General features: G+C 43.8%; 1 protein-coding gene across 2 annotated transcripts in view; it reads right to left on the reverse strand.

The window, feature by feature from the left end:
• Nucleotides 1-23,961, reverse strand: part of IGF2BP3 (insulin like growth factor 2 mRNA binding protein 3) — a 147,265-nt gene extending 123,304 nt beyond the window's left edge. The window contains exons 1-2 of one of the 2 annotated variants that reach the window (XM_059171356.1): nt 23,454-23,959; nt 22,006-22,066 (exon numbers count right to left, since the gene is read on the reverse strand). In XM_059171356.1, coding sequence (XP_059027339.1) covers nt 22,006-22,066; nt 23,454-23,628 — 236 coding nt within the window. In that variant the 5' untranslated portion in view covers nt 23,629-23,959. Of the gene's footprint in view, nt 1-22,005; nt 22,067-23,453 lie in introns of both variants that reach the window. The other variant, XM_059171355.1, reaches the window with a different exon arrangement.
• Between the last annotated feature and the right edge of the window lie 503 nt (nt 23,962-24,464).

A 24,464-nucleotide genomic window follows, 5' to 3' on the forward strand; every position in this document is an offset into this window, starting at 1 on the left:
ATCAAATTTCAGTCTTTTCTCGACTATTTTAGAAAGATTTTTCAACAAAAATTCTAATTTTAAAAACAGAACAGCAGGTTGGGAACCCAAAAAAGCAATTTTAAGAACACCATTAGAAAAATAAACATTAAAATAAGATATTTTAAATACTGTTAGGGGTATCTGCATGGCTTAGCTGGCTAAGCCTCCAACTCTTTCTAAAATTTTCTAAAACAACTCTTTTTAAAATTTTCTAAAATATTAATTTTATTTATTTATTTGACAGAGAGACAGGAAGAGAGGGAACACAAGCAGGGGGAGTGGGATTGGAAGCAGCAGTTTCTGAGCAGGGAACACGACCAGGGCTCAAGCCCAGGATCCTGGAATCATGACCTGAGCTGAAGGCAGAGCTCAACCAAGTCACCCAGGTACCCAAGAAAAGTGTGTGTGTGTATGTGTGTGTGTGTGTGTGTATTAATATTTTATTTATTCATTTGACAGACAGAGAGAGAGAGAGATCACAAGTAGCAGAGAGGCAGGCAGAAAGAGGGGGGAAGCAGGCTCCCTGCTGAGCAGAGAGCCCCATGCGGGGCTCGATCCCAGGACCCTGAGATCATGACCCAAGCTGAAGGCAGAGGCTTAACCCACTGTGCCACCCAGGTGCCCCAAAAGTATATATATTTTTAAAGAAATTTTTATTATTATTTTTTAAGATTTTTATCTATTCATTTGAGAGAGCATGCATGGGAGCTCAAGGCTGGGGAAGGGAAGGGAGAAGCAGGCTCCCTGTTGAGCAGGGAGGCAGATGTGGGGCTCCATCCTAGGGCCCTGAGATCATGACCTGAGCTGCAGGCTGACGCTCAACCGCTAAGCCATCCTGGTGTCCCTATTTTTTTTAATATTTTATTTCTTTATTTGACAGAAAAAGAGAAAGAGGGCGCAGGCATGAGAGAGAGAGAAGCAGGCTCTCTGCTGAGCAGGGAGGGAGCTCCACACGGGGCTCAATCCCAGGAATGTGAGCTAATGGCAGCTGCTTAACTGACTGAGCCACCCAGGCACCCCATTTTCAAAGAAATTTTTTTTAAAGGGGTGTCTGGATGGCTCAGTCAGTTGGGCACCCAGATCATAATCTGAGCTGAAGTCTTAATCTCAGGATCATGAATTCAATCCCTGTGTTGGGCTGCATGTTGGGTATAGAGTGTACTTAACTTAATTTTTTTTTTTTTTTAAACAAATTGAGGGGCGCCTGGGTGGCTCAGTTGGGTAAGCCTCTGCCTTCAGCTCAGGTCATGATCTCACTCAGGGTCCTGGGATGGAGCCCCACATCGGGTTCTCTGCTCAGCGGGGAGCCTGCTTCCCACCTCTCTCTCTCTGCCTGCCTCTCTGCCTACTTGGGGTCTCTCTCTCTCTCTCAAATAAATAAAAAAATAAATCTTAAAAAAAAAAAGTTGAGGGGCACCCAGCTGGCTCAGTCATTACAGCATGCATCTCTTGATCTTGGGGTTCTGAGTTCAAGTCCCAAATTGGGTGTACAGATTTGCTTAAAAGTAATATCTTAGGGGCACCTGGGGGGCTCAGTGGGTTAAACCACTGCCTTCGGCTCAGGTCATGATCTCAGGGTCCTGGGATCAAGTTCCACATTGGGCTCTCTGCTCAACAAGGAGCCTGCTTCCCTCTCTCTCTCTGCCTGCCTCTCTGCCTGCTTGTGGTCTCTGTCTGTCAAATAAATAAATTATTTTTTTTAAAAAGTAGTATCTTGGGCGCCTGGGTGGCTCAGTGGGTTAAGCCGCTGCCTTCGGCTCAGGTCATGATCTCAGAGTTCTGGGATCGAGTCCCGCATCGGGCTCTCTGCTCAGCAGAGAGCCTGCTTCCCTCTCTCTCTCTGGCTGCCTCTCCGTCTACTTGTGATTTCTCTCTGTCAAATTAATAAATTAAAAAAAAAAAAAAATCTTAAAAAAAAAAAAAAAGTAGTATCTTAAAAACAAAGAAGCTGGGGGAAAAAGAACACTAAGAATTAAATTTAGAGCACTGAACTAATTCCAGTTAATGTAATTATGTGCATGCCCTTTAAATGGATTGATCTAAAATTTTCATAGGATTGGGTTGTTTTTTTGTTTTTTTGTTTTTTTTTTAAGATTTATTTGAGAAAGAGAGGGACGCCATGAGCAGGGGGAAAGGAAGAGGGAGAAGCAGGCTCCCTGCCGAGCCAGGAGCACCATTGAGCAGGGCTCAATCCCAGGACCCTGGGATCATGACTAGAGACAAAGATAGATGCTTAGCCAACTGAGCAACCCAGGCACCCCAGGTTTGGGGGTTTAGTTTTTTTATTTTGGGTCAATACTGCACAACACATTTCTTGTTCCCATAATTAATGATGGGAATAAAGCACATGCTGGAATTTGCAGAAAATTATGTTAATCTGTAACAAGCACTAATAAGGAAATGAAACAGTGTTAATATCTTATTAATAACAAAGACATTTGTGATCCTGGGGTCCTGAGATCAAACCCCAGGGTCAGGCTCCCTGCTCACCAGGGAGCCTGCTTCTCCCTCTCCCTTTGCCCGTCCTCTGCTCATGCCGTCTGCCATGTACATTCTTGCTCAAATAAATCTTTAAAAAATAATAATAATAAATACATTAATTAAAATTTAAAATAAACAAGTTTTAATGTATTATCAGCCCAGATATGGGAAAACATACTTTACTCCTCAATCAAGACTTCACTATTTTGGAGGCACCTGGGGGCTCAGTCCTTGAATCATGTGACTCTTGGATCCCGGGTTATCAGTTCAAGCCCCACACTGGACACAGTTTACTTACAAAAAAAAAGAAAGACTCCACTATTCTTAATAATATTGAACATACTATATTACCACAATTTCCTCCCTCCCAACGTCCAAGACACTTTTTTTTTTTAATATAAGATTTTATTTGAGGTGTGTCTGGGTGGCTCAGTCAGTTAACGGTCAAGTCATGACTATAGGGTCTTGGGATCAAACTCTGCATCGGGCTCCCTGCTCAGCCAGAACCCTGCTTCTCCCTTTCCTACTCCTCCTTGCTTGTGTTCCCTCTTACTCTCTGTCAAATAAATAAAACCAAAGAAACATCACAACTAAATGCAATATATAATCTTGGATTAAAAAAAAAAAAAAGACAGTGGGACAATAGGCAAAATCTAAACATCTGTAGATTAAAATCTATCCTATCAGTGTTAACCTTTTAGTTTTGGTAATTTTACTATAGTCATGTAATAGAATGTTCTTGTTTTTAGGAAACGTATTGAAGTATTTAGAGGTGAATGGCAGTTCTGCAACTCACCCTCAAAATTTCCAGAAAAAACCCAGTAGCCCAAACTAAGGTGGGACAGGTAGATAGAGGGAGTATGGATCATCTGTACTGTATTTACAACTGTACTATACATTAAAGTAAAAAGCTTTTAAAGCTCTCCCTTTAGACCACAACCCCTCCAACTACCATCCCATTTCTCTCATGTCTTTACAGCAATCTACTTGAAAGCCTATCCAGGCTCACAGTCTCTACCTCTTCTCCTTCTGTCTGCTCACCAACCCACACAATTCAGGGTTTCAGTCCTACTGCTCACCTATCAAAACACCAATAAGATAATGTTGCCAACTCCATTCTCACCCTATTCTACATTAATTGTCACAGCTGATGACTCTTTCTACTAAACATAGTCAACAAGTATCTGACCTCCAGGTACTTTTTCAAGATTCTCCTCCTACCTCTTGGACCTGTCCTTGGGCTCCATCCATCACTGGTTCCCCCTCCTCCATTTACTATCCATTCACTGTCCACTATCTCTACACGTCTAATAGGGATCTCAAACTTAACCTGGCCAAACTGAACTCATGGTCTCCCCTATCCCTCGTCATAGCACTCCATAATCTTGTTCATCACAATCAGTGGAAACTTCATTTTTCCAGTTGCTACAGATGTATAAACTGTGAAGGTATCCTTGGTTCCTTCATCACTTCCTACACCCAGTTCTTCCATCTTTGCTCAAAATAGAAGAGTCTAGGGCTGGCTGGGTGGTTCAGTTAACCCTCTGACTCTTGGTTTCAGTTCAGATCACGATTTCATGGGTCATGGGATCGAGCCCCACACTGGGCTCTGGCCCCATACTGGGCTCCACATTCAACGTGAAGTCTGCTTGAAAGATTCTCTCCCTCTGCTCCTCCCCACTCATGCTATCGCTGCCCCTCTCTCAGATTAATAAATAAGTAAATCTTTAAAAAAAAAAAAAAAGAAAAGAAAAGAAAGAAAAAGAAATAGATTCTAACCATTCATCACCACTACCACAAACACCACAATAGCTCTGGTCCCCTATTGCCATCTCTACCTACAGTTATAATCTTCTCCTAACTAGTCTCCCTGATCCCATCTCACCAGCTCACCATGGTCTAATCTGAGAGATTTCCCTTTCAAAGATAAATCTCATCACAACTGTCCCTTCTAAAAACCCTTCCAGGAGACCTGGGTGGATCAGTTGGTTGAGGGTCCAACTCTTGATTACAGCTTAGGTCATGATCTCAGGGTCATGAGTATGAGCTCTGCATGGTTCTCTGCTCTCAGCAGAGTCTGGTTGTCCCTCTCCTTCTGCTCCTCCCTGGCTACTGCGTGTGTACGTGCTCGCTCCCAAATAAGTAAGTAAAATCTTTAAGGAAGGAAGAAAGAAAGAAAGGAAGAAGGAAAGAAAAGCCTATCCGTGGGGGTGCCTGGGTGGCTCAGTGATTTAAAGCCTCTGCCTTGGCTCAGGTCCCGATCTGCTCAGCGGGGAGCCTGGGTTCCCCCCCCCCTCTCTGCCTGCTTGTGATCTGTCAAATAAATAAAATAAAATCTTAAAAAACAAAACAAAACAAAAAAAACTATCCATGGCTTTCTCTCATTCTGTTCCAACCTACAACTTTTGTGGCTCTCCTCCTGCTCTATTCCAGCCATGATGGCCTCCCTATTGACTAGAAAGGCAGTGAGCATGCATGGACTTTGGCTGTCCCCCTCTGCTTGGGTCACTCATCCCCACTTGGCACCTACTTGCCTGGTCATCTCATTCCCTTACCTCCTGTAAGCCTCTGCTCATGCAGCACCATATAAGTGAGGACTTTCCCAATCATCCAATGTGAAAAAAATCAAAACCAACCCTCTGCCAGTTGTCTCATTCTTCCTCACCCTATCTTTCTCCGTAGTCTTCAATATGCCTCAATTGTCCATATCTCCTCTCTGTATCTGTGTTGTCCAACAGAAATAACACAAGATACAAATACAAGCTACATATATAATATTTTCCTGTAGCAACTTAAAGTAAAAAGAAATAGGTGAAATCAACATAAAAATTATCCATGAGCTATTTTATATTCTTTTTCAAGAGTCTTCAAGATCCAGTGTATATTTTATACATACCCAACAACTGACCTTGGACTAGCCACATTTCAATTGCTCAGAGAGGCACTTTGTGGACAGTGGCTGCTCTAATGGGCAGTGTCACTCTACAGCCTATGCTTCAGGACTAAGTTCCTACCTTCCATTTAATTCTCTAAGAACCTAAAGCACTCCTTAGTAGTAAACATTTAAAAATCTGTTAAATCAGTCATTTAAAAACTGCCAAGATCAGGGGTAGCTGGTGGCCCATTTGATTAAGTGTTCAGCTCCTGATTTTTGGTTCAAGTCATGATCTAGTTGTGAGATGGAGGCTCACCACAGGCCCACACTCAGCAGGGAGTCTGCTTGAGAATCTCTCCTTCTGCCCTTCCCCTAAGTCAGGCACACTCAAACACACACACACAGGCTAGGCTCTCTCTCAAAATAAATCTTAAAAAAATAAAAAATAAAAACTGCTAAGATCTAAGATCAGCAAAACAGAACCATTTGCAAAAAAGATAACATAATGGCAAGTTACCAAGCTTTCTCAAACCAGAAAAATATACAGAACGGAAAAGACTTGGTGAAATAACATGAAAGGTCATTCATTGTATTATAATCCTTAAAGAAAAAAAATTATCTAAGACAAGAAAAGTATCCCTCCTGTGATATGAACAAAGGTAGTTCTTTTCTTTTCTTTTTTCTTTTTTTAAGATTTTATTTATTTATTTGACAGAGAGATCACAAGCAGGCAGAGAGACAGGCAGAGGCTGGGGGGCGAGGGAGCAGGCTCCCTGCTGAGCAGAGAGCCCGATGCGGGACTCAATCTCAGGACCCTGGGATCATGACCTCAGCCGAAGGCAGAGGCTTAACCCACTGAACCACCCAGGAGCCCCAGTTATTTTCTATATTTAACCAACAGTTACTTAGGGCAAGGAAGGCTGGCTGACATAGGTCAGAGGTAGGACTCTTCACTTGGTCATCATTATAAACACAGTGAGTCACCAACTACCAGCCTCAAAACACCTCAACTGTCAAAAGAAACTGATGATGCATGGGGATTCTGATTAGATTTCAAAGTCCTATGAATAACAAAGGTACTGAAGACTTTTCATTTCCTGAGGCAAGACATGTAGCCAACAGCATGTGAGGTTCGCTTTGGTTTAAGCAACTTCAAGCATGACTGTGGGTCCCTAAATCTCCAAACTCATTTCATTTCACTCATGTGCATTTGTTTTAAGTACTCCCCAACTATTTATTCTAATTATTTTATCCTACAAACACCTAGATTTTTCCTTTGTGCTTATTTTCTTTTTTTTTGTTTTGTTTTCTCTCCCCCCACCTGTTTTTCACAAACCGACTTGTATAAAACTCCCTATGGAGACTAATATGCCATGGAATTGCAGAAAATCCTCACTTGTTCTTGCCATCTGTTGTGTGATGATGTAAATACATATCCACAGGAGAACCTAATCCAAATAATTTCAAATATCACATTAGTGTAGAGCAGCAATTCTCATTATATATTATGTGGACTCCTGGGGGCCCCTGAGACTGTCAAGAGGGAAGGAATCAAAAGCATTTTTTTTTCCAAGATTTTATTTGTCAGAGAGAGAGAGAGAGAGCACAAGCAGTGGGGGCAGCAGGCAGAGGAAGAAGTAGACGCCCCTCTGAGCAAGAAGCCAGATGCAGGGCTCCATCCCAGGACCCTGGGACCATGACCTGAGCTGAAGGCAGATGCTTAACTGACTGAGCCACCCAGGCATCCCGTCAAAACTATTTTTATAACACTAAGATGTTATTTGCCCTTTTCACTGTTGACATTTGCACTGAAGCAAACGGGGCAAAAACAACGGTTGGTAAACTGCTGGCGGCTTGGCAAGAATCAAGGCAGCGGCACTCAGCTGTAGTCATCATTACATTCTTCACAAGCATTCACAGTAAAATACCATCCAAGTTTCATTTTTAAATGTCCTTGATGAAGCAGTAAAAACTATTGATTTTCTTCAGTAACCCTTAGGTACACATCTTGTCAACAACTATGTGAAGAAAAGGACAGTATGCATAAAGTGCTCCTGCTATCTCTCACAGCGTTTCCTGGAGAAAAAGCACCTTGCAGTGTGGTTTGAGATGCAAGACTGAATTGGCCTCTTTTCTTCATGGAGCACCATTTTTGCTTGAAAGAGCTACAGACAAACTATGTTTATTTAAGCTTGCATATCCGGCGGACCTTTTCTCAAAAGAGAGTAAGGTCAAACAGTCACTTCAAGAAAAACTGACAGTATTTGTTGCCAGTGACTAAGATGGGGATTTTAAGTAAAAAAATCAAAATTTTGGCCAACTGTAAGCTTTGACAGTTTCCCAATATTTAAGGATAAAGGAGCCATACAGAGTGCAAGAGAGTAGAGTGGACTCTAACCTATTAGTATAGAATTCACTGATAGGATTTCACACTGATACCATATCCCACATTTCAACTAGCCTTTAAAAAACTACCACTTGTTGAGTCTTGATGTGGGAGCAAAGAATACCCACAATTATCTAAAAAGATGTTTAAAATATCCCTTTCCTTTTCCATCTATACATCTGTGGGAGGCTGGATTTTCTTTACACTTCATACACTTGTTTGAGTGGTAGTCAGTTACATGTTAAGTTCTACCAGATACTGACCTACCAAGGTCAGAAGTCTGCCAATTTACTCTCTAGCTTATGAGTGCCCATTCCTTCACACTCTTGCCAACGCCAGATATTATCAATCTTACTCATTTTTCCCAACATAATTGGCAAAAACTGCCATTACAATTGTCATTTATCTATTAACTAATAAAACTAAGCATCTTTTCCTAAGTACATTGGCCTTTCAGATATTTCCTTCTGAACTCCCACTTTTTTTGAATATTTTACATTTATTTTCTGTACCTTTTTGTATTGTGTTTTCTCCCTCTTTGAAATTAATAGTTATTTATCTCCTATTTTTCTTAAGATTTTACTTATTTTTGTGAGTGGGAGCGCATACGCACATGAGGTGGGAGGGGCGGTCAGAGGGAGAAGCAGGCTCCCCACAGTAGGGAGCACCATGTGATGCGGAGCTTGATCCCAGGACCCTGGGATCATGACCTGAGCTGAAGGCAGATGCTTAACTGACTGACCCAGGTGGCCCTCCCTAATCTATTTTTTTTAAAAACAGAAGCCCAAGTCAATTTCACAACTAGATAGATTTTAGGGATCCTAAAAGCTACCTATCTAGACCCAAAATACAAAGTATTCACAACACACTCATATTCTAAGAAGAAATGTGAAACTTTTTATGTGCATATGAGACACAAACCACAGGTTTATGCAGGAATAATTACCTTTTTAAAAAAGATTTATTTAGGGACGCCTGGGTAGCTCAGTTGGTTAAGCAGCTGCCTTCGGCTCAGGTCATGATCCCAGCGTCCTGGGATCGAGTCCCACATCGGGCTCCTTGTTCAGCAGGGAGCCTGCTTCTCCCTCTGCCTCTGCCTGCCATTCTGTCTGCCTGTGCTCACTCTCTCCCCCTCTCTCTCTCTGATAAATTAAAAAAAAAAAAAAAAAAAAAAAAAAAGATTTATTTATTTGACAGAGAGAGAGAGAGAGAACATGCACAAGCAGGGGGAGCAGCAGAGGGAGAAGTAGGCTCCCAGCTGAGCAAGGAGCCCGATGCAGAGCTCAATCCCCGGACCCTGAGATCATGACCTGAGCCAAAGGCAGCCACTTAACTGACTGAGCCACCCAGCAACGCCGGTATAATTATATTTTATTTTCAATTGCCACATGTAAATACACAAGCTTATTAATAGGAGACAATACCACTTAGGTGTCAGATACTCCAAGGAATCCTTTACAAACATAATTTAATTCCTGGCAACCTTGTGTATTAAGTTTTATTGCCCCCATTTCTAGATAAACTGAGAGGTGTGGCAAGTTTAATCCGTGTGCCCAGGATCACAGAGCTGAACAAGGATTCTAACTGAGGTCTAGGTAATTCGAAGCAAAATGTCACTGGCCCTCCCTCCTGCTGTGCTTTCCTGCGGCCCCTAATTTTGCTCAGTTAATCGTGTGTGCACACAGAAGTGTCTCATTTTTCTCCAACGGTTCATTCTATCATTTGAAATGCCTTAACAAATAAATATCAGAATGCCAGGTGTTTTAATCATCACTACTGATGACTGTCTTGTCATACACAACCTAAAAAAGGTAATATAACAAAGGCTCAGTCAGTCTTACTACAGGGTTCCTTATATCACGATTTACCGTTAATTACCCTGTCAGAGGGTGTCCTAAGAACAGCCTTAAATCCCACAGTTTATTGGGGCACAGTAATTCTCATGGAGTACTTCAAAGGTAAAAACATTTCAAGATGATCTCTGGGGAGCAGAACCCCAAAGTAATGTAGGTATCAAGTCTTGCATGATGATCCCAAATAACCATCTGCTAAATGGCATTAACTAAACTGACTGACCTCTGAAAGTTAAACACATCAAGAATTAAAGTAATAGTCACTCCTCAAGCACCCAGGCTGTTCTCACCCCCCTTCTAGGCTCAGCCTCAACCACTATCTAGCCTCACCATTGAGTGTCTCTAATCCCAAACAGCTTGTAGTTCCCCCGCACACACCAGGATATTTCACACTCACAAGCCTTGGCTCCTGCTGTCCCTCCTGCCTTTTCCATTCCCACTGCACAGAGCCTCCATCTACCTTCACATCCCTCTTCTGAACCTATGCATGGCTGACTGTACCAATACCCACCTAAGCCTAGTGCCCCCCAACCTGTGTTTCTGGGGCATACCATACATACTCATGACATATTTACACCTTCTCTTTCCCTGCAGAGATATTCATCCACCATCTAGATCAATGCCACAGTGAGCCACTGCTGGTGTTCAAGATAAAAATATCACCCAGGCATTGAAGGAGAACAAAGTGAGAGCCACTATACTCCATGTACTTTTTTTCAGAACAAGTATCTTGTTCTTCTTTCTAGCTTCTGAAATCTAGCATTCAACTGACCTAGAGTATAAGTGCTCAAATTATGCTTGTTAAACTAAAAATTTACATCTGCCATGGGAAATAAATTCATTTCTGAAACCCAAAAATGCAGAAGTTGGTAAATTAGCACCCCCAAAATTCTAAGATTATTTTAAAATTAAAATTTTCAGGGCACCTGGGTGGCTCAGTATGTTACCCTCTGCCTTCAGCTCAGGTCATGATCTCGGGGTCCTGGGATCAAGCCCCACATCTGCTCTTTGCTCAGGGGGGAGCCTGCTTCCCCCCCTCTCTCTGCCTGCCTCTCTGCCAACTTGTGACCTCTCTCTGCCAAATAAATAAATAAAATCTATAAAAAATTAAATTAAAAATTTCAACCACACTTTTCTCTCTCAAAAAACAAAATACAAGAGCTTCAACATTCTTCCAAGAGCAGCTAACTTTTAAAACAAACATTTGGTAATCACTTTTTTTTTTTTAAAGCAGGCTCCACATCCAGCATGGAACCCAATGCTGCGCTTGAACTCGCCACCCTGAGATCCAGACTGGAGCTGAAATGAAGAGCCCGATGTTTAACTGACTGAGCCATCCAGGTGCCCTTAAAACAGACATTTGGGAGTCACGGGGGAGAACACAATCACTTTTCAAACAGCTTTACCATCATAGATTCCTTTTGTTTTAAACGATGTTTTAAACGTTGATGTGCAACGTTACATTAGCTTCCCGTAATTCAACTAGTCTGTAGGCTGTGCTCTGCTCACCACAAGTCTAGCCATCATCTCCCACCACACAAGGCTACTATAGTACCATGGACTACATTCCCTATGGCCTCCTTGCATCCCCATGACTTATTCCCTAACTGGACGCCACACAGGTTCTTTTTTTTTTTTTTTTTTTTTTAAAGATTTTATTCATTTATTTGACAGAAATCACAAGTAGGCAGAGAGACAGGCAGAGAGAGAGGAGGAAGCAGGCTCCCTGCCGAGCAGAGAGCCCGATGCAGCATGATCCCAGAGTCCTGGGATGTAACCCCGCATCGGGCTCTCTGCTCAGCGGGGAGCCTGCTTCCTCCTCTCTCTCTGCCTGCCTATCTGCCTACTTGTGATCTCTGTCTGTCAAATTTTTAAAAAATTAAAAAAATATATATCTAACCAAGAGTCCTATGACATAAAAACACTCAACTGAGACTACTATGAAAAGAACAGTTAAACTGTTGCATACCGGGGCGCCTGGGTGGCTCAATGGGTTAAAGCCTCTGCCTTCAGCTCAGGTCACAATCTCAGGGTCCTGGGATACAGGCCCCACATCGGGCTCCCTGCTCAGTACGGAGCCTGCTTCTCCCTCACCTCTGTCTGCCGCTCCCCCTGCCTGTGCTGTCAAATGAATAAAATCTTAAAAAAAAAAAAAAAGTTTGTTGATACATGCATAAAAGAATTTCTGGAATATATGAAACTACCAGCTCTAAGACCAAGGAAATACATGGAGATGATTTTCTTGTGTTTTGAATTCATTTGAATGGAATATATATATAAAAATTCAAGTTGTTTACTTAAGATATATATTACTGTAGCTAGGTTATACAGTAATTTCAAAAAAGGTATTACAGGGGCACCTGGGTGGCTCAGTGGGTTAAAGCCTCTGCCTTCAGCTCAGGTCACGATCCAGGCTTCCGGGATAGAGCCCCACATAGGGATCTCTCCTCAGCGGGGAGCCTGATCCTCCTCTCTCTCTCTGCCTACTTGTGATCTCTGTCAAATAAATTAAAAAAAAAAAAAAAAAAGGTATTACACACCCAGTGAAATAAAAACAAACACACCACCACAGATTTCTACTTACATGAGTCCATAACCAAAACCAGAACAAAAGTTTTCTGTATTTCTGTTATCACCAAATATCATCTACATCCAGCCTTCATACTTAAATCCCAAGGGCAAAAATACAACAGCTGTCACTGAAGTTACTATGGAATAATACCGCATTGATGCTTTATACACGTTGTCCCCAGGATGCTATCAGGCAGTATTCACCATTCAAACCTCCCCAGACCTCAATTTCCTCAGCATTAATCAACATCATGTATTTAGAAAATGGAGTTGGGATTCAACCCAGATCTCAGACCTCACATCCCACATTCTCTGGCAATACCTTTCAGTTCAACAAAGGCCCATGGCACAAGCACCAGAGCTCCTCATCAAAAAGTTCCAGCACCAATTTCTCCCTCTTCTTCTCTCTCAATCCTTAACAATATTCCAAATTTAAAAGACTTCTGCAAGCCAGGATCTTACTAAAATTGTTAAGGAGGTGGGGACAACCAGGCACAGTGGACTCCACTCCAGACACTTCCACCTCTTTTGCAATCTTAAACATACCCCGTGAGTCACAATCACATGCCTGAGATAAAGCCCTGGCATCTACTTCCTCGTGCCCTCTGTTCTACTCTCATACCTCCTTAAGGCCCCCTCCAGCTTCTCTGCAATTCATTTGTATTAAGATTATGCTGCTAAATATATATATACCTTCAAGGAAGAAGTGGTTTGCCTTTCCATCTTACGATAGGATGTCCAGATACTTTTGTTCTATAGTAAGCCCCAGATTCCAGACTACCTGAACTTGTCTCTTTCCTACAGGAAGACAATAAATCAACCTTCAAAGAAGTCAAACAAGACTTCTTTTTTTCTTCAGAGAAAGCAAGAAACAGGACATCTCTGCTCCAACTTGCCACACTGCAAACATGATCAGGCTGCTGTGTAAGCTACTTTCAGGATTTGACAACTTAAATGAGAGGAATGAAGGCAGGGCAGAGTCAAAGGAAGGGGAAAATGGGTTCCACTAATTACCTGCAGTGCCCTGGGCAAGTCACTTCTCTCAGGCCTTTATGGAGAATCCTTTGGTAGAACTAACAGCACTAAAAAAATGTTACAGTGTCTCATTTTTATTGGTATTCCTTTCTTAAAATAGCAAATATTTAACACATTTTGAAAGTAGTATTTGACTAATCAAAGGACTTGCATAAACCAAATCCTAAAAAGAGTTACTGAGATCCAGTCACTGGTTTCAAATCAACTGATTATAACAGATCACCTAGTTTTGGTGACCACTGAGGCCAAAACCAGGATTCATAATTTGAGGAGAAAGCTGCTTTACCAAAGACCAGGTTTTTCAATATGCAAAAATGAGGGAATTTAGGGTACTTACAAAAGGTTTCTTGCATTTCTTATAGCTAAATTTTTATGAATAAAATGGAAGGAATGCTTTACTTATTCCAGCATCCTAAAATAACAAAGTGATTGAAGTATTTTAAACTTAGCCCAGGATATCCATAAATGTACTGGCCAATAGATTCAACCTTGTTTGTCAAATCAAGTCTTTAACTTTTTAATTTCAGTTAGTTAAAATACTCAAATCAGGTCTTTTTTTTTTTTTTAAGATTTTATTTATTTATCTGACAGAGAGAGTGATCACAAGTAGGCAGAGAGGCAGGCAGAGAGGGGGAAGCAGGTTCCCCACTGAGCAGAGAGCCCAATGGGGCTCAATCCCAGGACCCTGGCATCATGACCCGAGCCAAAGGCAGAGACTCAACCCACTGAGCCACCCAGGCACCCCCCACCTTTTTTTTTTTTTTTCTGACAGAGAGAGAGAGTGTGCTCAAGTAGAGGAAGCAGCAGAGAAAGAGGGAGAAGCATGTTCTCCACTGAGCAGAAAGCCTGACTCAGGACTGGATCCCAGGACCCTGGATCATGACCAGAGCCAAAGGCAGACGTTTAACCAACTGAGCCAACCAGGCACCCCTAAAAACAAGTCTTTAGATAACCACAGAAAAGCACTGCACCTGATCTACACTGCCTTGAAACCTAAGACAGCCTCAAAAGAGTTTCCAAATGTATATTTAATAAAAAGTAGAATAGGTAACCTAGAAAGTAAGCTCAGTCACCAGAAATGTTGAAACAGATGCCAGAAAGCAGGTCAACTGAAACAAGTCTTGTCCACTGGCAAGAGGATCTACTAAACTTAGGACTCTTCCATCTCTAGCAGGTTATAAATAGAACATGCTCACAGATATTTCTAGAAAGTTAAAAAAAAAAAAAATGAGATACTAATAAATGAATCCTGAAAGAAAGGCTATATTCCAGGTTGCTCCAAAATTCATAAATCACTCTCCATCTATCTAATGCCAAACCCGAAGGCTGCAACTTACCAACCCCATTCACATGAACCCATCTAAATCACACACTTTCAGTGGTATTCTATATAGCTGATGACACCTTCCTTATCCACAGGCTTTTTCTTTCTTTTTTTTTCCCACGAATCTCCCAGAAACCGTTCACTCTGCTTGCTTTCCTTTACCTTAATGGCCTCTCTCACTCTCTTTTGCTGGCCTTTCCTTCCTCCTAAAGCCCCATACTCAGTCCCTTTGTAATCTTGTCTGATCCCATGATTTTAAACATCACAAACTAGTGACATCTCCAATTTTCACCTCCAATTCCTACCCTCCAAATTGGTATTTCCAACTACCTATTGATTTCTTCACTCAACTTTCTAACAAGTGGGGGTGCCTAGGTGGTTCAGTCGGTTAAGCATCTGCCTTTGGCTCAGGTCATGATCCCAGGGTTCTGGGATCGAGCCCCACATCAGGCTATCTGCTCAGTGGGAAGCCTGCTTCTCCCTTTCCCACTCCCCCTGCTTGTGTTCCCTCTCTCTCTCTGTAAAATAAGTAAAATCTTAAACAGAAAAACAAAAAGAAAAAAACCCAACAAGAATTAGAGACATAATATGCCAAAAGTGAAGCTCCTGATTTCTACCCAAGAATTTGTTTCTTCCCCAATACTCTCCATTCTGGTAAATGGCACCACCTTCCATTCCATCTAGTTTTTCTCACCAAAAAAAATCTTCTTGTCCTGCTTTACTCTTCTCCTAATTCTCATCTAATCCATCAGCAAATCCTCTTAGTTCTTTCTTAGAAATATACAGACACTGACCACTATTCATCACCTCCAAAGCTAATTAATATGATCTCCTGCCAGGATATTACAATGAGAACTGCCTCCCCATTTCTAGTGCTAAATGTATTTTGCAGATATTTTAGGTTCCAATCACTTTGAGGAAACTAGTCCTGCTCTCCTTCCATTTATGTAAGAGAATTTACAAAGATGGTCACCATCAATTCCTTCCTCTCCGTACATTCATGCCACTCTACCATCAAGAGATGGAGACTATCTCCATACTTCCTTGAATCCATGCTGGCCTTGTGACTTGCCCTGATTGACAAAATGGATAGGATAATGTGCCAATTCTGGGCCTAGCCTTTAAGAAGTCTAACAGCTTCTACCTACTCTCACTTGGTAGCCAAGGGCTACTACAGAGCACTGAGATACCATGTGGGAGAAGTCATGTGCATCAGCACGAAGAGGCCAGCCATGTGAATGAAGCCTTCTTGGACCTTTTAGACCAGCTCTGCCAAGGACCGAACATGACACCATGTAGAACAGAACCACCAAGCAGACCCACAGAATCATGAGGAAGAATAAGTTGTTTTGAGTCACTAGGTTTTGGGGTAGTTTACTATGAAGCAAGAAATTACTGAAACACCATGATAGCAATGGACTCAACTTCTAAACAACTAACTGATAATGCCAGCTAAAGACTTAAGACCACTCTCAATTTATAGCTCCACTTGGAGTGCCTGGTAAGCTCAGCTAGTGGAGCATGAAACTACCGATCTCAAGGTTGTGAGTTTGAGCCCTGCCCTGAGGTCACTTAAAAATAAAAACAACACAAAACAAACCATTGTTTCATTAGATTCCTCAAAGAATACATCTATAATAATATCAAACTACTTCCTAGTCAGGTTAAATGGTCTCATGATAATTCTCTAAAATGCATAATTTATGTACTATGTATTCCCTTTCAGGGCAACAAAGTCCACATACTATATTAATATTTATAACTGTTTATTTACCAATACTTGCCAAACAGCAATTTCAGACCATGATAAATTACACCCTCAGTTTTAATGGAGCACTGGAAACTATATTTGCCACCAGCTTTCAAGCAAAACCCTGCAAGACCAAGCCAGTTTTTAAAACATCAGATTTATGGGGCAGAGTTCCTAACTAAAAACGCCAATCCCATCCCTTGGTCACCGCTACCACACTGCCACCTCCTGTCTTGTGACTCTAGAAGCTTGAATCAGAGGAAAGAGTCAATAAAGGAAACTTGGCTAAGAATAGCACAGCCGTTCTCCATCCTCCCAGAACAAACCCACCACCAAAGCTGGTGGATAAATAAATCATACCATAATAAATGGATAAATCATACAATTCAAAAATTAGTTATTTCTAGGGAAAGTGACTGCTAAAGACAATTACAATAGAACTGTTTATTTAAATAAATATCCAGGAAGCTCAACAGCTTCACTTTAATAGAAAATCCAAGACCTATATAACAATACATTAACTGCAATGGTATGGCTCATTAAAGGATTTCAAAGTATGACAAAGATCATTTCGCTCTTGTTGACTGCCAGAAAGAAGTACATGTGCACAAGCAACTGAACTGCCATGCTACAGAAAATACAAGTTCCATACAGGGAAGACCCCACATCTCTCTAATTCCAAAAGGTATTTTTAAGCCCCAGCTGGTAACTCATTTCAAGCAGAATGGCAAAACTCAGAACAAAATATGCCCCCTGTTAGTTTATTATAGTGGCATTTGGCATGAACAGAGAATGCAAGTGATCACACAAATCAAGAGAAGCCAGAAACAGAAGCCAAGATTCTCAATTCCCACTGGCTCCAGGCACATGTCATGTTTCCATAATGTCTTCCTTGTTACTGTGGACAGTCCCACAGAAGCGACTTATCAACATTCATTTATACATATATATTTTCTTAATTCAAATAATGCCAAAGTTAAGAAATCTACTCTCTCTCAAGCTGTACTAAAAGAACATGAAATCAAGAAAAATCTTGTTGGCTACTATTACTTAAGCAGTCATGCATTACTGACCTTAAACTGAGCGTTCCAACGACACTGCTTAGGAAACTTTCATGGCTGGTAAAGAATCCTAACAGTCAGAACCTCAATTCTCTGTATGTGTGAGAAACTGCTCTAATTCACAAGATTCACCAGTCCCAAACTGATAAGCAAGAAGCAGCACAGCTATTCGTGCCTATGTTTAAATGTTCAGCATTAAAAACAGCTTTTATGGGCGACTGGGAGGCTCAGTGGGTTAAGCCGCTGCCTTTGGCTCGGGTCATGATCTCAGGGTCCTGGGATGGAGTCCAGCATCGGGCTCTCTGCTCAGCAGGGAGCCTGCTTCCTCCTCTCTCTCTGCCTACTTGTGATCTCTGTCAAATAAATAAATAAAATCTTAAAAAACAAAACAAAACAAAAAACAGCTTTTATTGGACTGAGCCAACAGGATCATGTGCCTGGCTAATGGACACATTGCTGATTGTGGCACCATCTTCCTACTCCATATACAGCAGCTGTTAAAATGTAGCCCTTTTAGGGCGCCTGGTAGTTAGGCATCTGCCCTCTGCTCAGCTCATGATCCTGTCTCCCTGCTCCGTGGGAAGCCTGTTCTCCCTCTCCCACTCCCCCTGCTTGTGTTCCCTCTCTCGCTCTGTCAAATAAATAAATTAAAAAAAAAAAAAAAGGGCAGCACTTTTAAATAGACATTTAAATTAAGATACATTTAAAATCCTAGTAACTTTTATACATGCTATGTCTATCTAATTTAACTGTTAAAACATTATTCTAATACTGGGGCGCCTGGGTGGCTCAGTGGGTTAAAGCCTCTGCCTTCAGCTCAGGTCATGATCCCAGGGTCCTGGGATCGAGCCCCGCGTCGGGCTCTCTGCTCAGCAGGGAGCCTGCTTCCTCCTCTCTCTCTCTCTCTCTGCCTGCCTCTCTGCCTACTTGTGATCTCTGTCAAATAAATAAATAGAATCTTTTAAAAAAAAAAAAAAAAAACACAACATTATTCTAATACTGAAATAAGTTGTTGGCTTTATTTTCTTTTTTGAGGAAACAAAGAACAAAATCATGTGAGCTTAGAAACCAGTCTGTTTTTAATGGAGCCTTCTTGGAAAAATATTAACAACGATATCCTACCTTTTTGTTTATCCTTCATTGAAATATGTTTTGGATTCATATAATCTTACTCAATGCTGAAAGCTAAATCATGAGCAAGTTTAAACCATAAAAAACAAAAAATGTGAAAATTTTTCATAACTTAAAAAAGTAATGGAAAACAAACTAAAACCACCATCCTGTCAGTTCCCCAGTGTCAGCGACTTTCCCATTCTCTCTCCCATGCCCAACAGCCCACAACATAACAAAAAAGGAAATCGGTGCTATTTACATAATCGCATAGGGGCACATATGCAGTCCCACAAGATACCAGTGGCTCTTCCAACCAAACTGCGCTGTATTCTTCAAAAATCACAATTTTCACAGTCACCCTTGCCCCCAAGGCAGGGTGGGGAGTGGGGTGAGTATTTAAGATTATACTTCATGGGGTGCCTGGATGGCTCGGTCATTAAATGTCTGCCTTCGGAAAAAAAAAAAAAAAAAAAAAGTTATACTTCAGAGTGACGCCAAGTACTCATGTGCTGTATTCTTTACCTTAGCAACAGAGTGCAAGACTATCACAGATATTCACCTCAATCTTCTCTTCATTCTGGACACAGGGGATCTCAAGCTGGGTAAAATAATGCTATAATCTTCCCCCAACTGAGGGGTATCTGAATGCAGAAAAGCAACATTCCTTCCACATTCCCGTGAGACTTCAGTATTCAGGAGCTAAGCTTGGTCAGAACCAAGCTCCACAGTGCCCCTTCCTGAAAGGTTCTGAGCCCAGCTCAGCTCCCAGTCACAGTTGGGCCAGCATACCAAGCATCAAATCGCCTCGTGGGCCTGCTCCCCTATTTAGTTGCTGCAAGCCCATTCATCCATCTCAGAGTGCTGCCATAAGCATTCTTCAGCACCAGGCTCCCAACATGCCTTGCACAGCAGGTATAAAGGTCACTGCTGCACATGTGGGTGTGACTGTCTCAGATGCCCATATGATGATGGGATGGAATGCAGTGACTGTTAAGCACAAAAGAACTCCACCCAGAAGTCCAGCAGGCTCACTTGGCAAAGATTGGTCTACAGCATTCAGCTTCACTGTCACCAATATATCACTTCTTGACCTTTCTATAGGAGCTAGGCATGGCTCACCAAAGTGATCTTCTCAGCCCGCTCCCAAAGCCTATTCACACAGTTCAACAGTCCAGATAAGGGAACTGCATCCCAGTTTCAAGTTTCAGTTAAAACAAAGTTGTAATATAATTAGATTTCCCTGGGCAGGGAAAAGAAACCTCTACTTTCCTTTTTTGCCAATTCAATCCTAGAAAAGGACTTACTTGTTCTCCCTATCAGTAGAAAGTTGTCTCCTATGTCCTCATTTCTATTTGTTAGTAACATCTCATTTAAAATCCTAAGTGTTTCAATGTAAGCAAAATCAGCCTGAAATTTTAATTTACATTGTTAAAACAAAAAAACTCCCATTGATAAATACTTGCTGCCCCTGGTGGCATGGTACCTTATATGCTTTCCTAAAACAAACTCCTATTCATTATAAAGTAACAAGTAAGTATGTTTTTAGGTTGGGCAAAAGACATTAAGAGTAAAACAAGAGGTTACCAGATGTTTTTAATTTCATTCCCTCCAGGTGGGGGGAAATTCACACCAGGCTGGAAAAGAAAATCAGGAGAGCAAAGCAAAGCAATCTACATTTTCATGCAGGTCCATAAACTGTATTTGAAAAATGCCAGACATTAAATGTTTAAATTTAGGGCGCCTGGGTGGCTCAGTGGGTTAAGCCGCTGCCTTCGGCTCAGGTCATGATCTCAGGGTCCTGGGATCGAGTCCCGCATCGGGCTCTCTTCTCAGCGGGGAGCCTGCTTCCTCCTCTCTCTCTCTCTACCTTCCTCTCTGCCTGCTTGTAATCTCTCTCTGTCAAATAAATAAATAAAATCTTAAAAAAAAAAAAAAAATGTTTAAATTTAGAAGAAACTCTCAAATGTTAAAATGCCAGTCCTTCGACGCAACCATGTGCCTCTTTTTTATTCAACATTTGAAGAAAATTAGGACACAGGGGCTAAACATGAAACCAATTAGAATTTGCAGAATGTACCTACATTTTTCCCACCCTAGATATACAACTCAGACTATGCCTTTAAATTTTTAAGGAGATGTGCCTTTTTCCTCAATCTTCCACTTCCTATTAAATGGAGACCAGTTTAGATACTTTTTAGGACATGTTCTATTATTTTAAAAGCTCTTAAAAAATAATTCCCTTCTACTATGTGAAATAACTTGACCTACCAAAATTCCCAACTAGAACTAAATCTGTCTCATCACACAAATCCTTTCTCAACTATCCTAATAAAAACTAAGCACATGAACAAGAGAAATCCTCAAAAATCCATCTCTCTTCACAAAAACAAGGTTTGTGAAAACGCTTTACCTGAAACAGAGCTCAATATAGAAATAGGCCCAGGATGACATTTTGTGTAGCCACCTCTCTGCAGAGCACCAGGGAAATGCACAGCACACCTCTCCCGCCCTCTAGCACACCACTCACCAAACACCTAACCAGATACAGACACAGGCAGCCCTACTTAAGATTAACTTTCAGCTTACTACTTAGCCCGAGTTAGGAGGAGGGAGAAGGGAGAGAAAGGCAGAAACCCTAACCCCACCTTGCACAACTCAGAAAAGCACAAACTAAACCCAGCCCAACTGTAAGGAAACCGTGCCTCTCCAGTTAGTTACAGAGAAGGGATCCGGCCTGCTCTTGAAGAGAAGAGGAGCCATTTCTTCAAAATACACCAGCGGTTAAAACAGTCTGCAAACATTCTGTAAAGTGACACACTACACTTGCACTCCAAAAAGTGCAATTCCCTTGCTTAAGTAGTACAAGTCTTTAGTCCTGACGATATCTTGGTGGTTATTTGTAAGCAAGTATATGGGGGGCTGGAAGCAGAAGCTGAAGGGGATGTAAGACAAAGGCTGGTTTGCAGCAACCTGTGTAACTCTGGAGTGACTGAAAGGCGCTTCTGGGCAGGAGAAGCCCAGTCGTTTACTCACGTGTTCCAATCAGCAAATTCCTCTTCTCAGATATACAGACGGCCTCCCAGGCTTCTCAGACTCATCGCCGCCAACTCAGGACAGCGAAGAAAAGACACTCCACACCCACGCGTGTCTGCAGCTGCTTTCCTCTACCATGAACTTACAGGTGGGGAGTGGGCTAGGGTCACCCACTACTTCCTAATTCCTACAGATTCCCAAAACTGCTCTTCAAGACTTTGATTTCCTATTGTAGCCACTTAGAGAACGTATAGATGTGAGAGCTTCTATACCAATAACCCGGTGGCAGGAGCCACGGATGAGACCTTTATTCCCTACCAGCGCACGCACACACACCTGCCATAAACTTCAATGCAAGGAATAAACGACAGAAAAGCCAAGCCGTTCAACATACAGTAATCCAAAAAGCGTCAGAGGAAAAGAAGTTGTTTTCAGCTGTGTTGAAATCTCTCTTCCCAATAAGGGAGAACAGAATTAATGAAAATGCGATAAATAAGCTCACCTTTGTCTTTTTGGGACAGAGTGCTCAACTTCCATTAATTTCCCGTGCAGTTCCACTTTACCTGCAGATACACAAGAGGTGCAAGACAGTTGGCCGGGTGTAGCGGCTCTTCCCGAAGGACCCAAGTGATTTCCTGATACCGCCCCCCGCCCCCGCCCGCGTCTCAGGCAGGGAGGGCAGCCCGGCCACGCGCGGGAGGGAAGCTGACCCCTCAGAGCTGTGTATAGCTTACAGGTGGGTGAGGAGTAGGGTCCATTGGCTGGCCTACCACTTGGGTAACATTCTAGCCCCAGGCCCAGCTCAGGGTTCACCCAACTCTACGACAGCCGCAGGACTGACGCGGCCCTTCCGCCCACCTCCCCCCCGCACTCCCGTAAGACAAACTCTGGGGAGGGGGCTACACTGGCTTTTTTTTCGGGAGGGGACCCCGAACCCTTCTCCCGGCTTCTAGCCCAGGCCCTCCAGGAACAGGGTGGAGAGGCTGGAGGACCGCAGGGTTGGCGCAGACAAGAGTGCACGGCCAGACGCATCTCAGCACAGAACGAACAAGGCGCGAAGGAGTGCGCGACGCCTGCCACACGGGCTGCCGGGGGTGCGGGGGGTTAGGGGGACTCGAGCATGCCTCGCCACTCACGGTTCCCCGCCGCGCCGAGCTTGCCCCGCCAACCTCGGAGCCACGGCCAGGACGAAGAGAGCAACGGGGGACCGGGCGCGGCGGCTGGGGCTCCCTTGCCGGCGACCACTGGCCGCTCTCGCCCACCTGCCCCCTGGCTTGTAGGACGCGGGGACGGTGAGCGTGGAACCCGGGTCGCACTGGCCTGCGTCCCTCAGGATCCAGAGGAAGCGCCGGGCCGCCGGTGCTAGGCACCAACCAGCCCGCGTCCTCACTCCGCAGCAGGGTCGAGGCCACTTTGCATTCTCCCACGCCTGGGGTCTAAAGCGAACCGGGGGAGACTGAGAAACCAACACTATAAATAATAATGTGCAGAAAGAGAAAGGAGGCGGGGAGAGAAGCGGGAGAACCCGCTCGGCCCCCAAGGCCCGGCGTGCCAGGGACTGGAGCCCGCGCCTGGGCCCGGCCCGGGCGGGGCGAGCGGGGAAGGTCCGGCGCTCGCGGTCGCGCCTCCCCCTGCCCCGCTCCCCTCGGAGCCCGCGCGGCGGCGGCTTTCTGACAGCGCGTCCGCCGTCCGCCTGCAAAGCTCCGGCGGGAGGAGGGGAGCCGCGGGGGGCCGGGTTGGAGCCCAAGCTGAAGAGAGCACCCCAGACCTCACGGGTGTGGGCGCCCGGGCCTCGCCCCACCTCCCCGCCGCCCTCCCCCGGGCCTGGGGCCCTGCGTGGACGCCCCCGGCGGCAGCCGCGGGCCTGGCTCCGGGTCCCCAACCCCGGCAGGCCCGGGCCGGCGGCGCAGGGCTGGGGCAGGCGCGCCGGCGGGGCTGGGGCGGGCCCACCTGAAAGCGCCTCGATGGCCTTGAGGGCCCAGCTCTCGTCCGGACAGTCCACGAACGCGTAGCCCGTCTTCACTAGGAAGGGTCCCGACACTGGGATCTTGGCGTCCTTGAAGATACTTTCCAGGTCCGTAGGGACGGCATTCTCGCTTAGGTTTCCGATATACAGTTTGTTCATTGTGAAGAGTGGTTGTTTTTTAAAAATTCGGAGAAAAACGAAAAATTAAAACCACCCACAGTGATGGAGGGCTTCGGCGGGTTTTGTTCCCCTCGTCTTCTCGCCGTGAAAACACACAAACACAGTCAGAACCAAGGACAAGAACGAGGAGCGAAAAATCAAATCCGAAGGTTCTTGTTTTTCCTTTTCTGGGTATTAAAAAAAAGAAAGAAAGAAAAGAAAAGCCTTGCAGCAACCCAAACGTATCAACGAGTCTTCCTAACTCTGAGGAGGAGGCGGGATTAGCGAGAAAAAGGAGAGGAGGAGGAGGGGGGAAGAACTACTTTTTGTCTCTTCCTCCCCAACCCCTTTGGCATCGGCCAGCGGACTGTGAAAATATCACACTACGTGAAGACAGGCGCCGCCTCCCCATAAAAAAAACCCAGAAGGGTGACTGGCAGGAGGGAGGGGGGAAGGGGTGGAGGGAGGAAGGCGCAGGAGGCGGAAAAAATCCGCTCCGAGTGTCCGGCTTTTTGAATGAGCCACGTGTTCAAACTACAAATCAACGTCTCACGTGAGGAATCCCAGCGCCTCAATTAGAGTGGGTTTCGGGGGAAAAAAAGCGAGAGGAGGAAGAGGGGGAGGGGAAATGAGCCTGAGCGAGGGACCCTGAGAGGGGGAGGAGGCAGAAGGCGAAAAATGCTAAAGGAGCCTCAGCCGGGGTGCGGAGGGGAGCGCGGCTGGCGGCCCTGATTGTCACAACAGAGTTTAGAAAGGGTTATCTGGTCGGGGCGGATCCTGAGGGGGAGGGGAGGAAAAAAGGGAGGTTTTTTTTTTTTTTTTTAAATGAGATATGG

The sequence above is a fragment of the Mustela lutreola genome, chromosome 4, assembly GCF_030435805.1.
Source record: "Mustela lutreola isolate mMusLut2 chromosome 4, mMusLut2.pri, whole genome shotgun sequence".
NCBI lineage: Eukaryota > Metazoa > Chordata > Mammalia > Carnivora > Mustelidae > Mustela > Mustela lutreola.